The sequence below is a fragment of the Physeter macrocephalus genome, chromosome 19 (assembly GCF_002837175.3).
Source record: "Physeter macrocephalus isolate SW-GA chromosome 19, ASM283717v5, whole genome shotgun sequence".
NCBI lineage: Eukaryota > Metazoa > Chordata > Mammalia > Artiodactyla > Physeteridae > Physeter > Physeter macrocephalus.
In genome coordinates this window covers 46629161-46649916 of record NC_041232.1, presented here as the reverse complement: position 1 = coordinate 46649916, position 20756 = coordinate 46629161, and the positions used below count along the sequence as shown (strand labels likewise).

The 20756-nt window shown below is 35.4% G+C and overlaps 1 protein-coding gene across 3 annotated transcripts in view; it reads left to right on the top strand.

Moving 5' to 3' along the window:
• NOL4 (nucleolar protein 4) overlaps positions 1 to 20756 on the top strand; it is a 393075-nt gene that overhangs the window by 352219 nt on the left and 20100 nt on the right. For all 3 annotated transcript variants that reach the window (XM_024120911.2, XM_024120909.1, XM_024120913.2), the window contains one exon: positions 2589 to 2769. In XM_024120911.2, the coding sequence (XP_023976679.1) occupies positions 2589 to 2769 (181 nt within the window). The remainder of the gene's footprint in view (positions 1 to 2588; positions 2770 to 20756) is intronic.

Genomic DNA, 20756 nt, shown 5'->3' with positions numbered 1-20756 from the left:
CTTTATAGGAAATAGAAGTTATATGTGTGAAAAAAAATTCACCCATGTAAATATCACAGATTCATCTATCAATCTTCTGATGAACTTTGCTAATTTCACAAGCAATAAATATATAAAATATGTCTGTATTCTAGTATGGAAGAATATATATATATATAAATACACATATTAATCTGTCCCCAGGCAGGGAGGAGATGAGCACTCATAGATGGGAGACCATTTCACTGAACCGTTATGAAAGACTTTTGGATACTGCATGAGGGGTAATCGTCATTGGTTAGACCATTTTCCACTCACCCGGTCATTGTAACATGCCATTTAAAAGACAGCTGGTTACAGATTCTAACATTCGAATCGTTGCTATGTTTCTGTACCACTAATGTTGCTTTATTAATAGTTATTTTTTACAGTAGCACTGTATTTATTACAATTATTTACGTTAGACCTACTTATTATGGCACATGCTTCCAGCAACCAAAGATTCCTGGAAATATCATCTTCAATATCTTAGAGTATTTAAGCTCCCTTACTATTTGTAATATAAAATTTCATCATAGTACAAAACCCCCCCGAACATATATATTGTTATGTCTTTAGAAAAAGTCCATATTACAAATGGTAAATTTGGTGAAGGCCCCCTATCTTCTTTGGTAGAGAACCACAGTCTAAAACCCACCACCGTTGGGTATTTAGCAAAGACCAACTTTCAGTATTAAGAAAAAAATAAAATCTGGAACTTGCTCTCTTCCCAGTCTAAATAGTAAAGCCAGTGATACCAATAAAATCTGATTGTATATGAGTCCCTTCTTTAATGCAGTTTCTCCCAGGAAAGAGTGTTATTCTAAAGTAATTTACCTTCACAGGGATTTCTAAGGTTTAAATGCAAGGAATTACAATTAGACTTTCTAGTTCATATGCCAATTTACGTCCGTTCATGTTTTTTTTTTTTAAAGGCAGTGCCAGGAAAATTCTTATTTTCAGTTTAATTTACATTGAGGAATTTTGCTGTTTATTTCATAATCTTACTTACCTAGAAATGAAAAGATGAAAAGCTTATAAATCACATGTCTAAGATCTACAGCTGAGTGTAATAGAGTTGAATAGGTCAGTTATAGTTGAAAAGATCAGAAGAACAAGAGCAAAGTGATAACTGCATAGTTCTGATAGTCATGGCAATGCTTTCACTACGTGAAAGATTAGAATATCTCTGGCTATAGCAATACTACTGGATCCATATATCAAACTTATTCCACTTTTCCTCTTTTTCAAGTACTTGATGCCACAAAAAAAAAAAATGTATTTGAAAGTTTATTTCCCTAAACATGCACTCTAAATTTATAAGCTGAAAAATACTTCTGATTATGAAAAACACTCTTAAGAATTTATTAGAAATCTGTTTCTAATTCCTTCTTATTAAAAAAAGGAGAAATGATGAAGAATGCAGTAGACAAGTCATATATGTTGTATATATTTTAGACTTTATGAACTCACAGCTGAAGGGAAATTCATTCAATCTGTTTTGCTATGAACATATATACAATTTATTGCCAGTTATAATTTGCGTCCATACAACTTTCATTGATTAGAAGTTTTGAAGCATGGTTTGTAGACACTAGCACAACTTAAGAAAAGAAAAACAAGCTGAAAACCCTGGGTTTACTCAAGTCTTTGTCAGGCTGTTGTGATGCATGTAATGGGCCTAGTGTGGAATCAGCACACAATAAATTTTCCTATAGCCATAAAATAAAAGACAGAGAGAGAGCACATGAGAGAGCAGACTACAAAAAAAAAAAAAAAAAAAAAAAGGAATTCCAAGAAAGCCAATTTTTGCAAATATTTTTTTGCAAATTGTTATTTCTCTTCATGTAATTTTTTTAACCCTAACTAGTTCTTTTTAAAATTTTTTTTAAATTTTTTAATGTAAAGTTCACCCTCCCAACAATTTCCAATATTGTCAACCACATGCACATTTTTATGCAACGGATCCCTCTCCCCCGGAACCACTCCCCCGATTCTGCATGACTGAATCACACAGTGAACAATTCCCCACCACCCCCTCCCCCAGACCGTTGCAACCACCATTCTACTTTCTGATTCTATGTGCTTGACTAATTTATCGAAAATAAGTGGAATTATGCGATATTTATCTTTTTGTGATGGCTAATTTCACTTAGCATTGTCCTCGAGGTTCATCCATGTTGTAGGAGATGACAGGATTTTCTTCTTTTCTTGAGGCTGAATAATATTGCATTGTATTTATATACCATATTTTCTTTATCTATTCATTTGTCAATGGACATTTAGGTTACTTCCTTCTCTTGGCTATTGTGAACAACTCTCTTCACGTAATTTTAAATTCAGTTGGAAATTGCAAATTGCTCCATCTCCAATCTGTCTCACATTGTTACTTTGCTTTCCTTTTTTTAGTTCTTAGCAAAGTTGTTGAAAATGTGCATATGTACTGACTTAACGTTGACTATATTTTTCTTCTTGTTCAATGCAGACATGTAGATAACAATAAGATAGTCCTGTTCAAGGTGAAATAGCACAGTGATTTGATAAATAATGAAATGCTATTGTCATTGCAGGATGAATCTGCTCCAGCTGACAAACAGTGTAAACCAGAGGCGGCCCAGGGCACTTACTCAACCTCAGCTGTTTCAGGCTCCCAGGAGGTGTTGTACATCAACGGAAATGGGACCTACAGTTACCATAGTTACAGAGGGCTCGGAGGGGGACTGCTAAATCTGAACGATGCTTCTAGTAGTGGTGAGTCTTTATTACATATTATGTTTTTGTGTCCATTTGGGGTTATTAAATTCCCTAAACCTGAGAAAAAAAAATTGAATGAAGTGTTATAAGCAGTAGTCAGTGCCAATCTGTGAAAAACAAGACCATTTAACACATAATGTCCATCTCCCTACAAGGACATCTCCCTATTCAGTTGCTGTTTCTAAAAGTAGCAGCACTATTATGCAACTGAATGATTGCTGTTTTATATTCAAAAAATCTCAACTAGAGAATAGAACATTTTTTACCAAATAGTTATACATTCTTTCCTTGAAGCTGTAATGTACTGTTCGTCAAAAATAATGACACCTTTTCTCAATGTTCGAAGAGGTTTTTAATTTGGAAAATTTGAGGCACCAGGAACTTTATTGGCTTGATGAAACATACACAGTCATTATACCTAAGAAGATACAAACTGAAACAACACACAGAAACAATCCATGGATCTCCAGCCAACAGCTTGTCAGTGACAATGGCATGTCCCACCAGCAGTGAGTGGTATACTGGAACCAGCTTGTACGGGCTCATGCTTGGTAAATTTTTAGGAATCTCTTGAGCTTATATACCAGAATAAATTCCAAATGTGTAATTTAAAACCATACTTATATTAGGAATACAGTACATGGGTGAACTTTTTATAACTGGGTTGTAGGAAAAGCTTTCCTAAACTATACTTAAAATCCAGGGAAAAAGAAGTTTAATTAGACACATGCATATACACACACACAACTTTTGCATGACAAAAAAAAAATAAAGTAAAAGTTAAGTGATAAACTAAAAAGTTATTAGCTTCCTATACTACAAAGAGTTAGTAGGCCAATACGTGAAGGTCTTCTAAAAAGAAAGAAATACTCAAAACTGCATATTTAAAAAATAAGCCTAGAAATATGAACACACAATTCTCATAGAAAGCAATGCAAATGTCCCCTAAATACAGCTACTCAAACCCACTCCTAATAAGAGAAATGCAGCTTCTGTCAGATTAACAAAAGTCTGAATATTTACAGAATATTCCTTTGACAGTACTGTGGAGGAAATGAGTACTCTCATGCATTGCTTGTAGAAATACAGAAATTTAAAGTAAACTTGACAATATCTAGGAAAATTAAATATGCATTTACCATTTGACCTAGCAATCTCTTTAGGAATCTCTTGTTAGCAGTTTATCTCAAAGATACACTGGCAAAAATACAAGAAGGCATGTGCAGAAGGCTGTTTGTTACAGTGTTATTTATAAATGCACAAAAAAAGGGTTACCAATAAAAATGTCCATCAAGAGATGGCTAGTTGATTCAATTATAGTGCATCCAAATAAGAGAATAACATGAAGCTATAAACAGTAAGGTATCTTTATATACTCCAGATAGTGAAAAGTACTTATAGTATGCTAACATTCATTAAAGAAGGATATATATAATTTTTTTTAATTTACGTAGAGACAGGAATGGGGGAGGAACAGTAGGAAGAAAGGAATACAAGCCAGAATTCTCTGAGTATACTTGGTTTTCATACTTTGTTTTGTAAATTTAACTTTGAAACAATTTGCATATTTACATAATTATTAAACAATCTGATTTTAAGGATCCCTAATATTGAAAGAAAAATTATTAAAATGAACTTTATCTGTTTAACGAGTGGTTGGCACAGCCCCATAGATAGGAACTTTTCTAAGTGATCTCGAAAGTCATAATTTGACACCACAGCGTGAAAGCTTATGAGAAAAGCTTAAACTATTTTCAGTAATGATATTATTCTTTTGGAACTGTTGTCTGTGTATTATAGTTTAAAGCAAATTTGTAGTTATGTTGGTGTCAGCGAAAGCTGGGATTTTCAGCAGAGGGCAAAGTAGATACAGATGTGAAATCAATAAGTTTAAGCAAAAACTCCATAATCTTGTATTTGAATAGGTAGCATCATTGAGAGCTCAGTGTAGTTTTGTTTTAAAAGAAAAACATACTTCCTATCTTTTTCCACTGAAAATGCCTGGAAACAAAGACCAATTTGAAAATTTGAATTAGGCTTGATGAGCTTCTAATATATTTGGGAGGGAATTGCATTATTAGTATCAAATGAGTATATACTCTAGAAAATTACTTACCTTTACAATACTAGAAACATGCTCCGAGTGTATTCAGGGGTGATTCTGCTGGAAGGCTGGGGCTCTTTGGTCTGCCTTAAAATTAAAGGTCCTGTAAGGACAGGATCACTGAGATTTAGTCTATACCAATTGCCCTCCAGATCAAAAGACTGGTGCCTGAAGTGGAAGAGAAAAACAAAGCAGCTTATTTCAGAAAAAAAAATTAAGTTTCAAGTGTATATTCAGTTTTTCAAAAGCCAGCTAGTGAGCCTTCTCAGCTGTTTTCAACTCTTATTTTTATTTGAACAGCAAATCAGCAGGAAAGAGCAAGTCCAAGACCAGAAAAGGAAAACATAAACAAAAGCTAAGCCTTCTTTTAGCCCGTAAAGCTGGAAATGCTAACACTTCTTTTTAAATATTTTATATAAGTAAGAACTGGTAGGTAATTCAGAACTTAACCATCAAATCAAAAAATTGAGGAAGAAAAAGGTTTCGTCACTAAAGATTTTATTGACACAAATTTTTTAGATTTGAAAAATTATTCTTTTAGGAAATTAATTTATTGAACATTAATAACAATAACTACCACTTCTTGTGTCATTATGGTGTTTCAGTGTAGTCTCCATTCAATCCTATACAGTCCTATGAGATATAGTCTGCAATTTGGGGGAAATTTTTTATAAAACTGAACTTGTCCCCACTTGAAAAAATCATGCCTAGCTACCACTTTCTTTTTTTCTAACATGATTGAAACCTATAACCTATTTTGTGAGGCTCAGAGGGTTGAGTGACTTGCCAGAAATCCCTCCTTAATAATAAAAGGAGGGGCCAGGATTTGGACACAAGCATTCTTACATGAGAGGCCGCATTGTAAACCAATGAGCTGACCATCTGTGTAATAGAATATAATGGAAGCGAGTACTGAAGTAAGTGATAGCCCCTGGTAAGCACTAATCTACTGTCTCCAGAAATTCTCCCATTCTGGACATTTCATATAAATGAATGAATAATTCAATATGTTGTCTTTTGTGTCTGGCTTCTTTCACTTAGATGATGTTTTCAAGGTTCATCTATCTTATAGCATGTATCAATGCTTCATTTTTTTATTGCCAAATGATATTCCATTCTATGGATATGTCATACTTCGTTTAGCAATTCATCAATTGTTTAGCTCAACTAACTGATGGGCACTTGGTTTTTTCCACTTTGGGGTTACTATGAATAATGCTGCTATAAACGTTTATGTAAAAGTTCCTGTATATGTGTTATCAATTCTTTGGGGTATATACCTGGGAGTGGAATTGCTGGTTCATATATGTCGTAGCTCTATGTTTAACATTTTGAGGAAGTAACAGACTGAACATGGGCTGTCTTTCAACCTTTAAAAATTTCTCTCAACAAGTCTTACAGTATTTACAGTATGAGTTTTGCACTTCTTTTGTTAATTTTATTGCTAAATATTTCCCTTTGTGATGCTATTGTAGATGGAATGTTTTCCTTAAAACATTATTCTATATTTTTTCTAATTTTTGGAATAGTTTGTGAATTAGTGGTATTCTTTAAGTGTTTGGTAGAATTCAGGACTGATATTATCTGTGCCTGAGCTTTTCTGGGAGGTTTTTGATTCCTATATCAATCTCTACTTACTTGCTAGAGGTCTACTTATATTGTCTCTTTCTTCTTGAGTCAGGTAGGTAGTTTGTGTATTTCCAGGCATTTGTCCATTCAGCTGAGTTATTTAATTTATTGATACAAGTGTTCATAATGCTCCTTCATAATCTTTATTTATTTTTGTAAGGTCAATAGTGATGCTCCTATTGTCATTTCTGATTCTAGTTATTTGAGTGTTCTCCCCTTTCTTTGGTGATTCTAGGTAAAGGTTTGTCAGTTTTCTTGATCTCCTCACAGAGCAAGCATTTGGTTTCATTGATTTTCTGTATGGCTTTTCTATTTTCTATTTCATTGATTTCTACTCCCATATTTATTATATCCATCATTTTGCTTACATTAATTTTAGTTTTCTCTTATTTTCCAGTGTCTTAACCTGAAAAGTTAAGACATTTATTCCAAGTCTTTTTTTCTCTTTGTATACAGGCATTTACAGCTATAAATTTCCTTCTAAGCACTACCTTATCTGCATTACATTTTTGGTATGTTATATTTTTGCTTTCATTCACCTCAAAGTATTTTCTAATTTCCTGTATCATTTCTTCTTTGGCCCATTGATTATTTAGTAGTATGTTGTTTAATTGCCATGTATTTGTGAATTTCCCAAATTTCTTCTGTCAGTGGCTTTGTATAATTTCAATCCTTTCACGTTTATTGAAGCTGGTTTAATGACCCGGATTATGGTCTATCCTGGAGAATGTCCCACGTGTACCTGAGAAGTATGTATATTCTGCCATTGGTAGTAGGGTATTTTGTAAATGGTATTAGGCCTAGTTGGTTTACAGTGTTGTTCAAGTCTTCTATATTCTTGTTGATCATCTGCCTAGTTTTTTATATCCATTGTTGTAAGAAGGGTAATGGGATCTCCAACTACTGTTGTTGAATTATTTATTTTTGCCTTTAATTCTGACAGGTCTGTTTCATTTATTTTGGCACTCTGTCATTAGGTACACATATTGTTTATATTGTTATATCCTCTTGACAGAGGACTGATGCTTTTATCATTGTAAAATATCCCTATTTATATCTAGAGACTGTTTTAAAGTCTATTTTGCCTAATATTAATTATTTATGTAATATCATGATCAGGAAAAGACAATGGTAACTTAGGTTATCATGTTGATACTAAAAGTGAAGAGAACTGGGCAAAGCTTTGGACATGGAAATGACAGGTAAAAGAGTATAGAACAAATTTTTACTCAAACACAACCAAAATAATTTATCTCTACTCCATAAATGGCTAAGTAATTGTGTGAGCCCAATGCCAAATGAAAACTGTGGGGCCTCTTATTTAAGAGTTAAGAATTTCAGGATGGTGACAACAGAGCATTAAACAAATCATGAGACATTTCTGAGCAGAATCCTGTGGGACTGCACATTTCATGGCCCACTTTCCTCCTTTGATTTATTCAGCAAGTTGGAGGAAGCGTTGTGTTTTCATGAAAAAGGCAGGAAGCTACTGGTGAGGAGAAAGATAATATATACAATGAGGGAAAAGCTTGAACACAGAAGTGAGAATATTTTTAGAGAGTTTTTTTGAGAAGAGAGGAGAGAACTTTGGAGCAACTGCCCCGATCAAGAGTAAAAATTGAGAGGGAAGTTAAAGAGAAAATGTTGCTATGAATTATTAATGAGTAGGGCTCCAAAAGTTTGCTTGCCCTTCTACCCATTATCCACAGAGAAACCAAGGTAATCTTTAAGAAAAGGAAAACCTGATCATATTACTTCATTATCTAAAACCCTTCTATGGGCTCTCATTGTTCTTAGAAAAATGACATTACCCAGATCTTCATGCCTCAGGGTCCTCCCTGCTGAAGTTTTCTTTGATCATTTTTTTACCCCTACATCCCTCATTTATTGCTCATTTTTAAATCTTGAACTCCACGTCTAGATCAGGTATAGCCATAACTCTAATAGCATCCCGAATTTGTCCCTTGAAGCATGTACCACAGTGCACATACACATACCCACACACGTGTAATCACAATACACTGGTATTCAGTCCCCAGTTGTATTGTTCAGTGATGGTCAAAAGCCACATAGGAAATCTGGCATAGGTTCCAGGTATGCAGCCATATAAGTGAGCAGTTTTTATAGAAAGTTTTATTAGAAAACAGTTTTTATAAATTTGTCATTTGAATGTAGGTACTATGGTGCTGTGATGAGGTCTGCCTTGTATATAATTCTCCCCACCAAAAATCCTCAGCACCATAGAATGATAGAATCTAAATGGACTTGAAAAATAATTTGATAGCAACGTCTTTATTTTTTAAAGGCTATTAAGAAAGAAACAGGCCAGGAAAATTAGATGACTTGCTCACACAGGTTGACTTTTTGGGTGTTTAGTTAATGCGTCTTCTGACTTTTTGTATAGTGAGATAAAGATCTCTTAAAGACACAACAAATAACAACTTTGAGCAATTCAGACTGTGTATTGCTGAGAAGAAACCGGAGTAAGAGAATAACCAGAATGGCATGCAGCAAATTTAAAATGAGATGGCTTTCTTTGAGCAATGGCCTTGGACGGAGTGTAATTGAGTGAAAAAATAAAAAAGAAAGAAAGAAAAAGAAAGGCAAAGACTAGTCTAAGCAAATAGCAACTTTAGGCTTAAACCCAAGAGCGTTTCTCTAGCTCACATTTGAGAAAGGACTCTAGCTATAGTAATGGTAGCAAGGCAAATGGTTAATTTCATGTTGGGAAGGAGCTTTAAATAACATTTCTTCTCAAAAACACATTCTACCTGTAACACTGGTATTGGCTCCTGCTGTTTTGATTTTGTTTAGTTTTTGCTTTTTTAACCACAGGAGGGCACCTAGATTCATCAGACCTGCAAATCCCTTTATTTGGGGACTTTCTTCATAAATTCTGGGAACCCCAAACATTCTTTTAAACATGATATTATCTTTAGCTTAGTTTTTCATTTTTAAAACATCAGAATAGTCATTCCCTATAACAGATTTGGAGCTGTGGGGAAAAAAAACTATATACATATACATAAATCTTGAGAGCTAAAAAGGCATAACAGAAGATTAGCATGATATGAGATGCCAACATCATATCTGATGGCTGACAACTACAGTTAATCTAAGTTTGAAAATACTTAATTTTAGAATTTGTAGAGATCTTCTGAAAAGTGTGGAAAGGAGCAGCAACTTTCAAGAGACCAAGTTCAATTAGTTACACATCTGACTTAATTTATAAAGCAGATGAAGACAATCAGAATTCAGACCATTAATGGAGAAACTGGGAGGTAATTCGAGTTGGTAGCATAAACAGGAGGGCAAAGATTGAAGGAGATATAATATTTGCAGAACCTTTTAAACTAATGTAATAAGAACATGAACTTTGCAGTTTATACTATGTTCAAGAAGAATGTGAAGGCAGAAGAATGGAAAAGGATACCTTAAAAACGTTTGGATTTAATTTAACAGATATTTGGGGGTTCTCATGTTCAATTCACTGTTAGTCTGTTCGGGCTGCTATAACAAAAATAGCATAGACTGGGTGGCTTAAACAACAGACATTTATTTTTTCACAGTTCTGGAGTCTGGGAAGTCCAAGATTAAGGTGCTGGCAGATTTGCTGTCTGGTGAGAGTCTGCTTCCTGTTCCATAGAGGACCATCTTTTCACTGTGCCCCTTTCACATAGTGGAGGAATGAGGGAGCTCTCTGAAGTCTCTTTCTTATAAGGGCACTAATCTCATTCATGAGGGCTCTACCCTCATGACCTAATCACCTCCCAAAGGCCCTACCACCTAATACCATCACACTGAAGATTAGATTTCAGCAAATGAATTTGGTGAGGGGAGGGGGCTGCAAACATTCTGTCTGTAGCTGGTGCATTAAGAGAAAACAAGTTGAATAAGGCAGAATCACTGACATTAAGAAACTAACAGATCAAAAAGATAAAACATTCTTCTTCCTCTTGTCTAAACATCAAAATCCTTTAAGACTGATTTAAATCGTACTTCCTCTGTGAAACCTTACTCTACCTTGCCACTCACTCTTCCACTCTTTGGAAGATTAATCACTCTCCTGCATGTACCTTTATTCTAGCACTTATCTCACTGAATTATGACATGTGTTTTCAAATATTTTTCCCTAAATAGATGTGCACTCCTTGAAAGCAGGAACTCTTTCTTATTCATCCCTTGAATAAGGCCAGAAATATAGTAAGTGCTCAATCATATTGGCTTAATGAGTGAATAAATTTTTAAAAATAGAACACCTAGTGCCAAAGTCAAAAAAAAATACAAAGAATTATTGATATATATCGGATGGCAGGGTGAAGGGTTTATCTTAGATAAAGCAAAGGGCTCAGTGGTTGAAGTTGACAATTCTGTGGGTGAAAGAGGAAGGCTCCAAAGAGTTCTATAAACTCCTGCTTAAGTTTGAATATGGTAGCAATAGTAAAAGCTTGCCCATGTTGGAGACTTCATAGCATGGAAAGGGAGGGTGCGCTTCAAATCCTTTGTTAGCCAACCTCCATTTGTTTAGAGCTGGCAAGGGTCTGCACCCAACAATCCAAATTTTCAAGTTGGAGTGTTATCAAAATGACAGCAGTTACAGTTTTTATAAAGAACTTATTCAAATCATCCCACTGAAATGAGAAGCAAGCAAGCAGCCAATCCTGCCATTATTATCACATCCAATTACATAGGACTTTGGAATGCTTTCTTTCTATCAGGAAGTTCACATTGAGCTGTCTAAAGAGGGCAATTGTTCGCTGCAGTCATCCACTGGATCTGTTGAGTCTAAATTATATGCATAATGCATAAGTTAACTACTGATGTTTCCTCTCCACAAACCCCATCGGGCAGACTTTTCAATTTGTTTTTCAACCCTCATGTAAACTGGGCTGATATACAGACCGCAATCTAACAAGAGCAAATTGTAGTAATGACCATAATAACTAACATTTGTATAGCAATTTCTAGTTTGCCCAAATCTTTATATCTGTGATCTTCTTTGCTCCTCACTAATATTGAGGATTGTCAGCTGTAAAGATGCTTTGGATCACAGCCTATAATTATGAGCCTAAAGGAGCTTGGCCGTAAGATTCACCACCACACTAGAGCTGGTTCACAATAGTGTGACTGGCTTGGTATGTGGCTATTGCTGTCCCTAAGCATCAACATTCTGAAACATCACTTCTCATCTGAAATTTTCAAAGGAGTGCTTCTGTTCATTTACTGTCTTCACTCCTCATCTACCATTTACTCTTCAATCCACTGTAACTTGCTAATGCCAACATTTGGCTGAAACTGGTCAGGTTAAGTCTATCAGTGATTCCATTTATTGCCAAACTAAAAATGCTTTTTGCCCTTGATCTTACCAGATGTCTTGGGTATATTTGAATCTGTCGATAACTAGAGCCTTGAAACATCTGCTCTCTTGGCTTCCATGTCACCTGATCACCAGATAATTCTTCTCCTGCTGCCTTGAGTCCTTTCCCTCGACCCACACCCTTCCTTGCTGGGTTTCTCTTAGCATCCTTCCCTCGTCAATTTAATCCTCTTGTTCTGCACACTGCTCAAAGGAGAGCCCTCTAGCTCTCATGGTTTCAACTTCAGAATGTGCCAAAAGCTGCATAATCTCCCCCATGCTTTGCCTTGAGCTTCAGATTTTATATCCAGTTGTCTGCCACATAGCTTAATCCAGGTATCCCAGGAAACCTCATATTTAATCATTTAAGAGTGAATTCTTCACCCCTAGAGATATTATTGTCTGTTTCTGAGGTTATCTCACACAGAAATGCCCTCCCCTGCACCTGATCTGTATCAGCTATTACCTTCTCTATGATTATTTTCTGGTTGCTTCACCCATTAACTTTACTTCCTTTATGTCCCCATGATACTGTAGGCATACCACTTTTTTTTTAACCTATTATGTGCTCTTTTTGTGTGTGTGTGTGTGTGTGTGTGTGTGTGTGGTACGCGGGCCTCTCACTGTTGTGGCCTCTCCCGTTGCGGAGCACAGGCTCCGGACGCGCAGGCTCAGCGGCCATGGCTCACAGGCCCAGCCGCTCCGCGGCATGTGGGATCTTCCCGGACTGGGGCGCGAACCCGCGTCCCCTGCGTCGGCAGGCGGGCTCTCAACCACTGCGCCACCAGGGAAGCCCTATGTGCTCTTTTTTATACTAGATTGTACAGTCTGAGGGCAAGCAAGGTAACTTTTTCTGACTATCATATCATCAGTGTCAGTAGGTAACCATCTTATATTATGGCTCAATGAATAGTAAATGGATAAATGAATGACTCAGTGAAAGAAATCATTTCAATAAAATATTGTGCCTCTTTAGAGAACTTAATTAAATCTAATTGAGCATGGGGAAAATCAGCTGAAGTTGAGGATATCTTCTTAGTGTTTGTTGTCTTTTCCTCTTAATACTCCAAAGAGCACAATAATGGAAGAAAAGTATTTCATATCAAATATTTGCAACAAATATTTTGAAATACCCATGTATGTTCTGTTTTAAAATGTATTCAGTTTAAGTCCTCTGATTCAGGAAAGAAATGTTTAACATAGTTATGTAGGGAACTGGGAAGGTATACTTTTTACTTTGACCTTACCTTCTTAATAACTTGTTCTGGCTCACTAGCCATGTGGAAACAAGGAGTGCAAATGCATGGAGAGAAAACCTTGCTCCAGGAGACCAGCTGGGTGTTTCGGGTGTGAAAAATACATAAGATCTATTATGTAAAACTGTGTAGATCATGATTTTATAGAGTAGAGCCTAAAGTAGTTCACAGAAGTTAAGCAATGCCCTCTGGGTAATTCATAGGTCCTTTATACAATGGGGAAGATCCACATGATGATAACATAGTATGTGAAGAAAGGCAATTGTGTGATCTAATTGAAGTCAACATGATTGGGATTATGCAGTTATTATATCTCAATAGAGTTCCAGTAAAGCTCACTGAGTTGTCAAAGCATATTCTACAGCACATAGTGGGAACTTCATTTGTATCTAGAGATTTTTCCATCACTGTGCCCGAATTATTGTAACTATTCTTAGTAAGTCCATTTCTCCCATGTGTGTTCCTTTGATGACCTGACTTTGAATCAGAGTATTTTCATACTTTAAATCCTACTGATTGTCCTCATTTTGATTATTCTGCATTTCTTTCAAATACAAGTTTATCAACATCTGTGCTATCCAGTACGATAGCCACTAGCCACATGTGGCTATTGACGTTCAAATTAATTAAAATTAAATAAAATTTAAAATTCAGTTCCTCAGTCACACTGGGACACATTTCAAGTGTTCAACTGCCAAAGTGGTGATTGGCTACTGTATTGAACAGCACAGAACATTTCAATCAGCACAGAAATTTCTATTGAATAGCACTGACTCTAGGCTCTAATTGTCTCACCTACACCATTGTATTGACCCTTGGTTGGCTTTATTATTGCAGAAAACCTTTTCTACATTTATTTCATTGGCTCCTTGCATTTAATTATGTATCATTTACTCCTCAATGAAATAAATGAGGTCAATGAATAACCTTAAGAAAACTTAATTGGTGATTCTTAAATAGTAATGCTTTTAATTCAAACAACTACTCAGCTTTTAAATAACTTTCAGTTATTTTAGCAGTCTGAGAAGAGCTAATAATAACTTGTAACATAGGTGTTGAAAACCTTTTGGCATAGGCTGGGATTACTTTAAAACCAGAAACAAATTTTAAGAAAATTTCATTGTGACAGAATTTGTAATTATGCATTTAGAGAAAGCAAGCCTAAACTCCACATATTTGAAATGTGACCACAATTTTGACGCTGGGCTCATTCTGTTTTTCAGCTCTTCTACATACTATAATAATAATCTAGAATTCGACTGAGACTGAATATCTTGCACACATATATATTGAGATACATAGAGTTTCAGGGAGATGATGCTTATTTGTAAATTTTAATGATTGGAAATTATGTTAACCATTTGCTGGAAAATGATATGAATTATCTGCAAAATAAAATGAAGCATCTTTCAGTTTATCTGACTGAGCCCTCATATCTTCCAGCAGGTTTCTGTAGATCAGGGAGCCTCAGAGAAAGGGCTCTGAAAAGAGAGGTGAGTGACCCTGTGTTTTCCCTGGACTGCCCAGCACATGTAATTGGTTTTATAGCTCAATATTGATCAAGCTTTTCTGGCAGAAGCTTTCTAAAAGCTGTTCTGTACAGTAAAATGGATCTTATGTACTCTAAAGATCCTCTTGAGAATTTTGTGTTTGTGCCTACTCACTGAAGAGATGGAAAGAAAAGACTTTGTTCGTATTCTCAGACCTTTCTTCTTGAGCCTGCTGGTATACCATTTAGGGGCTTTCCAGGTGGCATGAGTTCATTATGGTTGGCTTGGGTTGCTTTTCTTAACAACCTCCTTTGAACTTTGACATGTCCTCTGGTAATCTCTCTAAACAAACCAGTTAAAATTTCCTGGACTTGCCAGCCCTCAGCTCCAGGAAGGAGGTCTCTTGGGGAGTTCAGAATGTTCTACTTTTCTAGGAAGTCAGAAATACCACTCTCTATATGGAAATTGAATTAGCTACTTTCTATATTCCTCCTTCCTGGGTTCAGGTATTGATGCACCTTTCTGAAACAAGAACCGGGCTGCTCCCTTAGCCTCCTTAGAGATCTTGAGTCTGCCTAAGAGCATAGGAAGGCCAGAGTTGCCTTATTTTTTTCTCTTGCATGTTAAAAAATTCAAATTCCAAGTATGATTACAATTAGAATGCTAATATTTCCTTTTGTGATTTCAAGGCACACAGTCATTTAAAATGACATTTGGCTCTTGACTAATATACAAAGGCTTTTTCTGAAACCCTTTCTCCCATCCAGGTACAAGTGCTAGAACTTGTGGAAGTAGATGTGCTTGAATGTGCATTCACACAGTGCAACTTTGCCTCCTGAGCTGCTATTTGGTCCACTCACTCAGATCCAGAATTAACAAAAGATTACAAAATTAAATGTGTCATGACTAACATTCTGACCAATATCGCTATGGTCACAGGGAGAAACAAATTATTTCTGGTAATTTAAGCCCATTAGGGAATATAATCCTCTTCAGTACTCTGAATGTATCTATAGGTAGCTTGTACACTACTCTATATTTAGGGATTTTTTTTTCTGGTTCCTATTTCTGGCAATATAAATTTCTCTTCATTGTTCTTTGAAGACGTATGGTAGGAATAATCATGTTTTCTTAACACAGTTCCTGAAAACATATTTATAAATGCAGTGTGTCTATAATTAGGAGAAAAGTCATACTATGTTTATTTTTGGTGTGATCTTTCCAAGCAGACATGTTCTTCTGTGTTGATAATAATCACCTCATTCATATCCTCATCTTCCATGGGCTGTTCTCCCACCACTCTGTCCAGTGATGGCCTGTTCCCATGATTTCTTCTGTTTCCTGCAAAATATTAATTTGCATTCATTGCAACTTAAAAACAAAGATGAGAAATTGGAGGACATTGGCCTCCATGAATTGATTTCATCAATCCCATCTCCCTTCACATGCACACAAAAATATTTTGTCTAGAGTCATAAGAATGGTCCTGTTTAACATTTATATCTCTTGACTGTTGACAAAGCAAATATTTGATAAGAAATTACTGAGGGAATGCAGGCATGTGCACTCTGTCTCCAAACACTGCTTCTTAAAATTCTACATTCCTTGAATCTATATTTTTACCTCCAAGTTTTATTGACTAAAAGATAATATGGATAATCTTTCAGTATAAATCTTTGTATTTCACATGAGTTATTGTTGTCTTCATAATTTTGGATAATTGTAAATTAACTGTGGACATTTATTTTTGTTGAGATATAACAGACATTTAACATTGGGTAAGTGTAAGGTGTACAATTTGTTGATTTAATACATTTATATATTGCAATATGATTTCCACCATAGTGTTAGCTAACACCTCTAGCATGTCAAATAATTATCTCTTTTTGGGGGTGGAAACAATTAAGCTCTAGTCTCTTAGCATCTTTGAAGTTTAAAATACAGTATTGTTGTCTACCATCCTGTGCTGTGCATTAGATCTCTAGACCTTATTTACTACTTGTTGCAAGTTTGTAACCATAAACAGCATATCCCCAGTTCCACCACCCTCCAGACCCTGGTAACCACCATTCTGCAATATGTTTTTATGAATTTGGATTTTTTTAGGTTTTACATATAAGTGATATCATACAGTATTTGTCTTTCTCTGTCTGACATCTCACTTAGTATAATGCCCTCAAGGTCCATCAGTGTTGTTGCAAATGGCAGGATTTCCTTCTTTCTCATGGCTGAATAATTTTCTATTGTGTGTGTGTATATATATGTGTGTGTGTATATATGGATACACAAGTAATGGTATATAAACAAGTAGTTTATATGTATATGCCACTACTTGTTTATCCATTCATCCATTAACAGACACCACTTAGGTTGTTTCCACATCTGGCTAGTGTGAATATCGCTGCAATAAACATGGAAGTGGTTATATCTCTTCAATATCCTGTTTTGATTTCCTTTGGATATATACCCAGAAGTAGAATTGCTGGATGATATGATAGTTCTAATTTTTTGAGGAACCTCCATGCTGTTTTCCACAGTGACTGAACCAATTTACATTACCACCAGCAATGTACAAGGATTCCCTTATTTCTATATCCTTACCAATGCTTGTTTTCTCGTTTTCTTGACAGCCATTCTGACACATGTGAGGTGGTTTTGATTTGCCTTTCCCTGTTGATAAGTGACATTCAGCATCTGAATGTGCCTGTTAGCCATTTTGATGTCTTCTTTGGAAAAATGTCTATTTTGTTCCTCTGCCCTTTTTTTAAAACTTTTTATTTTATAGGAGTATAGGTGATTAACAATGTTGTGTTGGTTTCAAGTGTATAGCAAAATGATTTAGTTTTACATATATATGTATCTATTCTTTTTCAAATTCTTTTCCCATTTAGGTGGTTACATAATACTGAGCAGTGTTCCCTGTGCTATACAGTAGATCCTTGTTGGTTATTTTAAATATAGCAGTGTGTACATATCAATCCCAAACTCCCAATCTATCCACCCGCCCCACCACCTTTCCCCCCCTGGTAACCTTAAGTTCATTCTCTAAATATGTGAGTCTGTTTCTGTTTTGTAAATAAGTTCATTGGTATCACTTTTTTGGGTTCTGCATATAAGTGATATCATATGATATTTGTCTCAGTCTGACTTACTTCACTTAATATGATAATCTCCAGGTCCATCCATGTTGCTGCAAATGACATTATTTCATTGTTTTTAATGGCTTAGTACCATTGTATATAGGTACCACATCTTCTTTATCTATTCACCTGTCAATGGACATTTAGGTTTCTACCATGTCTTGGTTATTGCAAACATCACTGCAATGAACATTGGGGTGCATGTTTCCTTTCGAACCATGTTTTTCTCTGCATATATGCCCAGGAGTGGGATTGCTGGATAATATGGTAGCTACATTTTTAGTTTCTTGAGGAACCTCCAGCCTGTCCTCCATAGTGGCTGTACCAATTTACATGCCCACCAACAGTGTAGGAGGGTTCCCTTTTCTCCACACACTCTCCAGCATTTATTGTTTGTAGACTTTTTGATAATGGCCATTTTGACTGGTGTGAGATATCTCAGTGTAGTTTTGATTTACATTTCTCTAATAAATGGCAATGTTGAGCATCTTTTCATGTGGCTCTTGGCCATCTGTATGTCTTCTTTGGAGAAATGTCTCTTTAGGTCTTCTGCCTATTTTTTGATTGGGTTGTTTGTTTTTATGGTATTAAGCCACATTAGCTGTTTGTAAATTTTGGAGACTTATCCCTTGTCAGTCTCATTGTTTGTAAATATTTTCTCCCATTCTGTGGGTTGTCTTCTTATTTTGTTTATGGTTTCCTTTGTTATGCAAAGGCTTTATAATTTAATTAGGTCTCATTTTTTAATTTTTGTTTTTACTTTCATTACTATGGGAGATGGATTGAAAAGTATTGCTGCGATTTATGTCAGAGAGTGTTCTGCCTATGTTTTCCATTAAGAGTTTTGTAGTGTCTAATCTTACATTTAGGTCTTTCATCCATTTGGAGTTTATTTTTGTGTATGGTGTTAGAGAATGTTCTAATTTCATTCTTTTACATGTAGCTGTCCAGTTCTCCCAGCACCATTTATTGAAGAGACTGTCTTTCCTCCATTCTAAAGTCTTGCCTCCTTTGTCATAGATTGACCATGGGTGTGTGGGTTTATTCTGGGCTTTCCATCCTGTTGCATTGATCTATATTTCTGTTTTTGTGCCAGTACCATACTGTCTTTATGGCTATATCTTTGTAGTATAGTCTCAAATCAGGGAGCCGTTTTTTAATTGGATTGTATTAGATACAAATTGTAAAATTTTTTGTTCTAATTCTGTGAAGAATGTCATTGGTAGTTTGATAGGCATTGCATTGAATCTGTAGATTGCTTTCAGTAGTATAGTCATTATCACAATATTGCTTCTTTGAATCCAAAAACATGGTATATTTCTCCATCTGATTATGTCATCTTTGATTTCTGTCATCAGTGTTTTATAGTTTTCTGAGTACAAGTCTTTTGCCTCCTTAGGCATGTTTATTCCTAGGTATTTTATTCTTTTTGTTGCAATGGTAATGGGGAGTGTTCCCTTAATTTCTCTTTCTGATTTTTCATTGTTGGTGTATAGGATTGCCAGAGATTTCTGTGAATTAATTCTGTATCCTGCAACCTTACAAAATTCATTGATTAGTTCTAGTAGTTTTCTGGTGGCATCTTTAAGATTTTCTATGTATAGTATCATGTCATCTGCAAACAGTTACAGTTTTATTTCTTCTTTTCCAATTTGTATTCCTTTTATTTCTTTTTCTTCTCTGATTGCTGTGGCTAGGAGTTCCAGAACTATGTTGAATAAAAGGTTTGAGAGTGAACATCCTTGTCTTGTTCCTGATCTTAGTGGAAATGCTTTCAGTTTTTCACCATTGAGTATGCTGCTAGCTGTGGGTTTGTCATACATGGCCTTTATTATGTTGAGGTAGGTTCCCTCTATGCCCATTTTCTGGAGAGTTTTTATCATAAATGGGTGTTTAATTTTGTCAAAAGCTTTTTCTGCATCTATTGAGGTTATCATATGGTTTTTTAATCTTACATTTAGGTCTTTCATCCATTTGGAGTTTATTTTTGTGTATGGTGTTAGAGAATGTTCTAATTTCATTCTTTTACATGTAGCTGTCCAGTTCTCCCAGCACCATTTATTGAAGAGACTGTCTTTCCTCCATTCTAAAGTCTTGCCTCCTTTGTCATAGATTGACCATGGGTGTGTGGGTTTATTCTGGGCTTTCCATCCTGTTGCATTGATCTATATTTCTGTTTTTGTGCCAGTACCATACTGTCTTTATGGCTATATCTTTGTAGTATAGTCTCAAATCAGGGAGCCGTTTTTTAATTGGATTGTATTAGATACAAATTGTAAAATTTTTTGTTCTAATTCTGTGAAGAATGTCATTGGTAGTTTGATAGGCATTGCATTGAATCTGTAGATTGCTTTCAGTAGTATAGTCATTATCACAATATTGCTTCTTTGAATCCAAAAACATGGTATATTTCTCCATCTGATTATGTCATCTTTGATTTCTGTCATCAGTGTTTTATAGTTTTCTGAGTACAAGTCTTTTGCCTCCTTAGGCATGTTTATTCCTAGGTATTTTATTCTTTTTGTTGCAATGGTAATGGGGAGTGTTCCCTTAATTTCTCTTTCTGATTTTTCATTGTTGGTGTATAGGATTGCCAGAGATTTCTGTGAATTAATTCTGTATCCTGCAACCTTACAAAATTCATTGATTAGTTCTAGTAGTTTTCTGGTGGCATCTTTAAGATTTTCTATGTATAGTATCATGTCATCTGCAAACAGTTACAGTTTTATTTCTTCTTTTCCAATTTGTATTCCTTTTATTTCTTTTTCTTCTCTGATTGCTGTGGCTAGGAGTTCCAGAACTATGTTGAATAAAAGGTTTGAGAGTGAACATCCTTGTCTTGTTCCTGATCTTAGTGGAAATGCTTTCAGTTTTTCACCATTGAGTATGCTGCTAGCTGTGGGTTTGTCATACATGGCCTTTATTATGTTGAGGTAGGTTCCCTCTATGCCCATTTTCTGGAGAGTTTTTATCATAAATGGGTGTTTAATTTTGTCAAAAGCTTTTTCT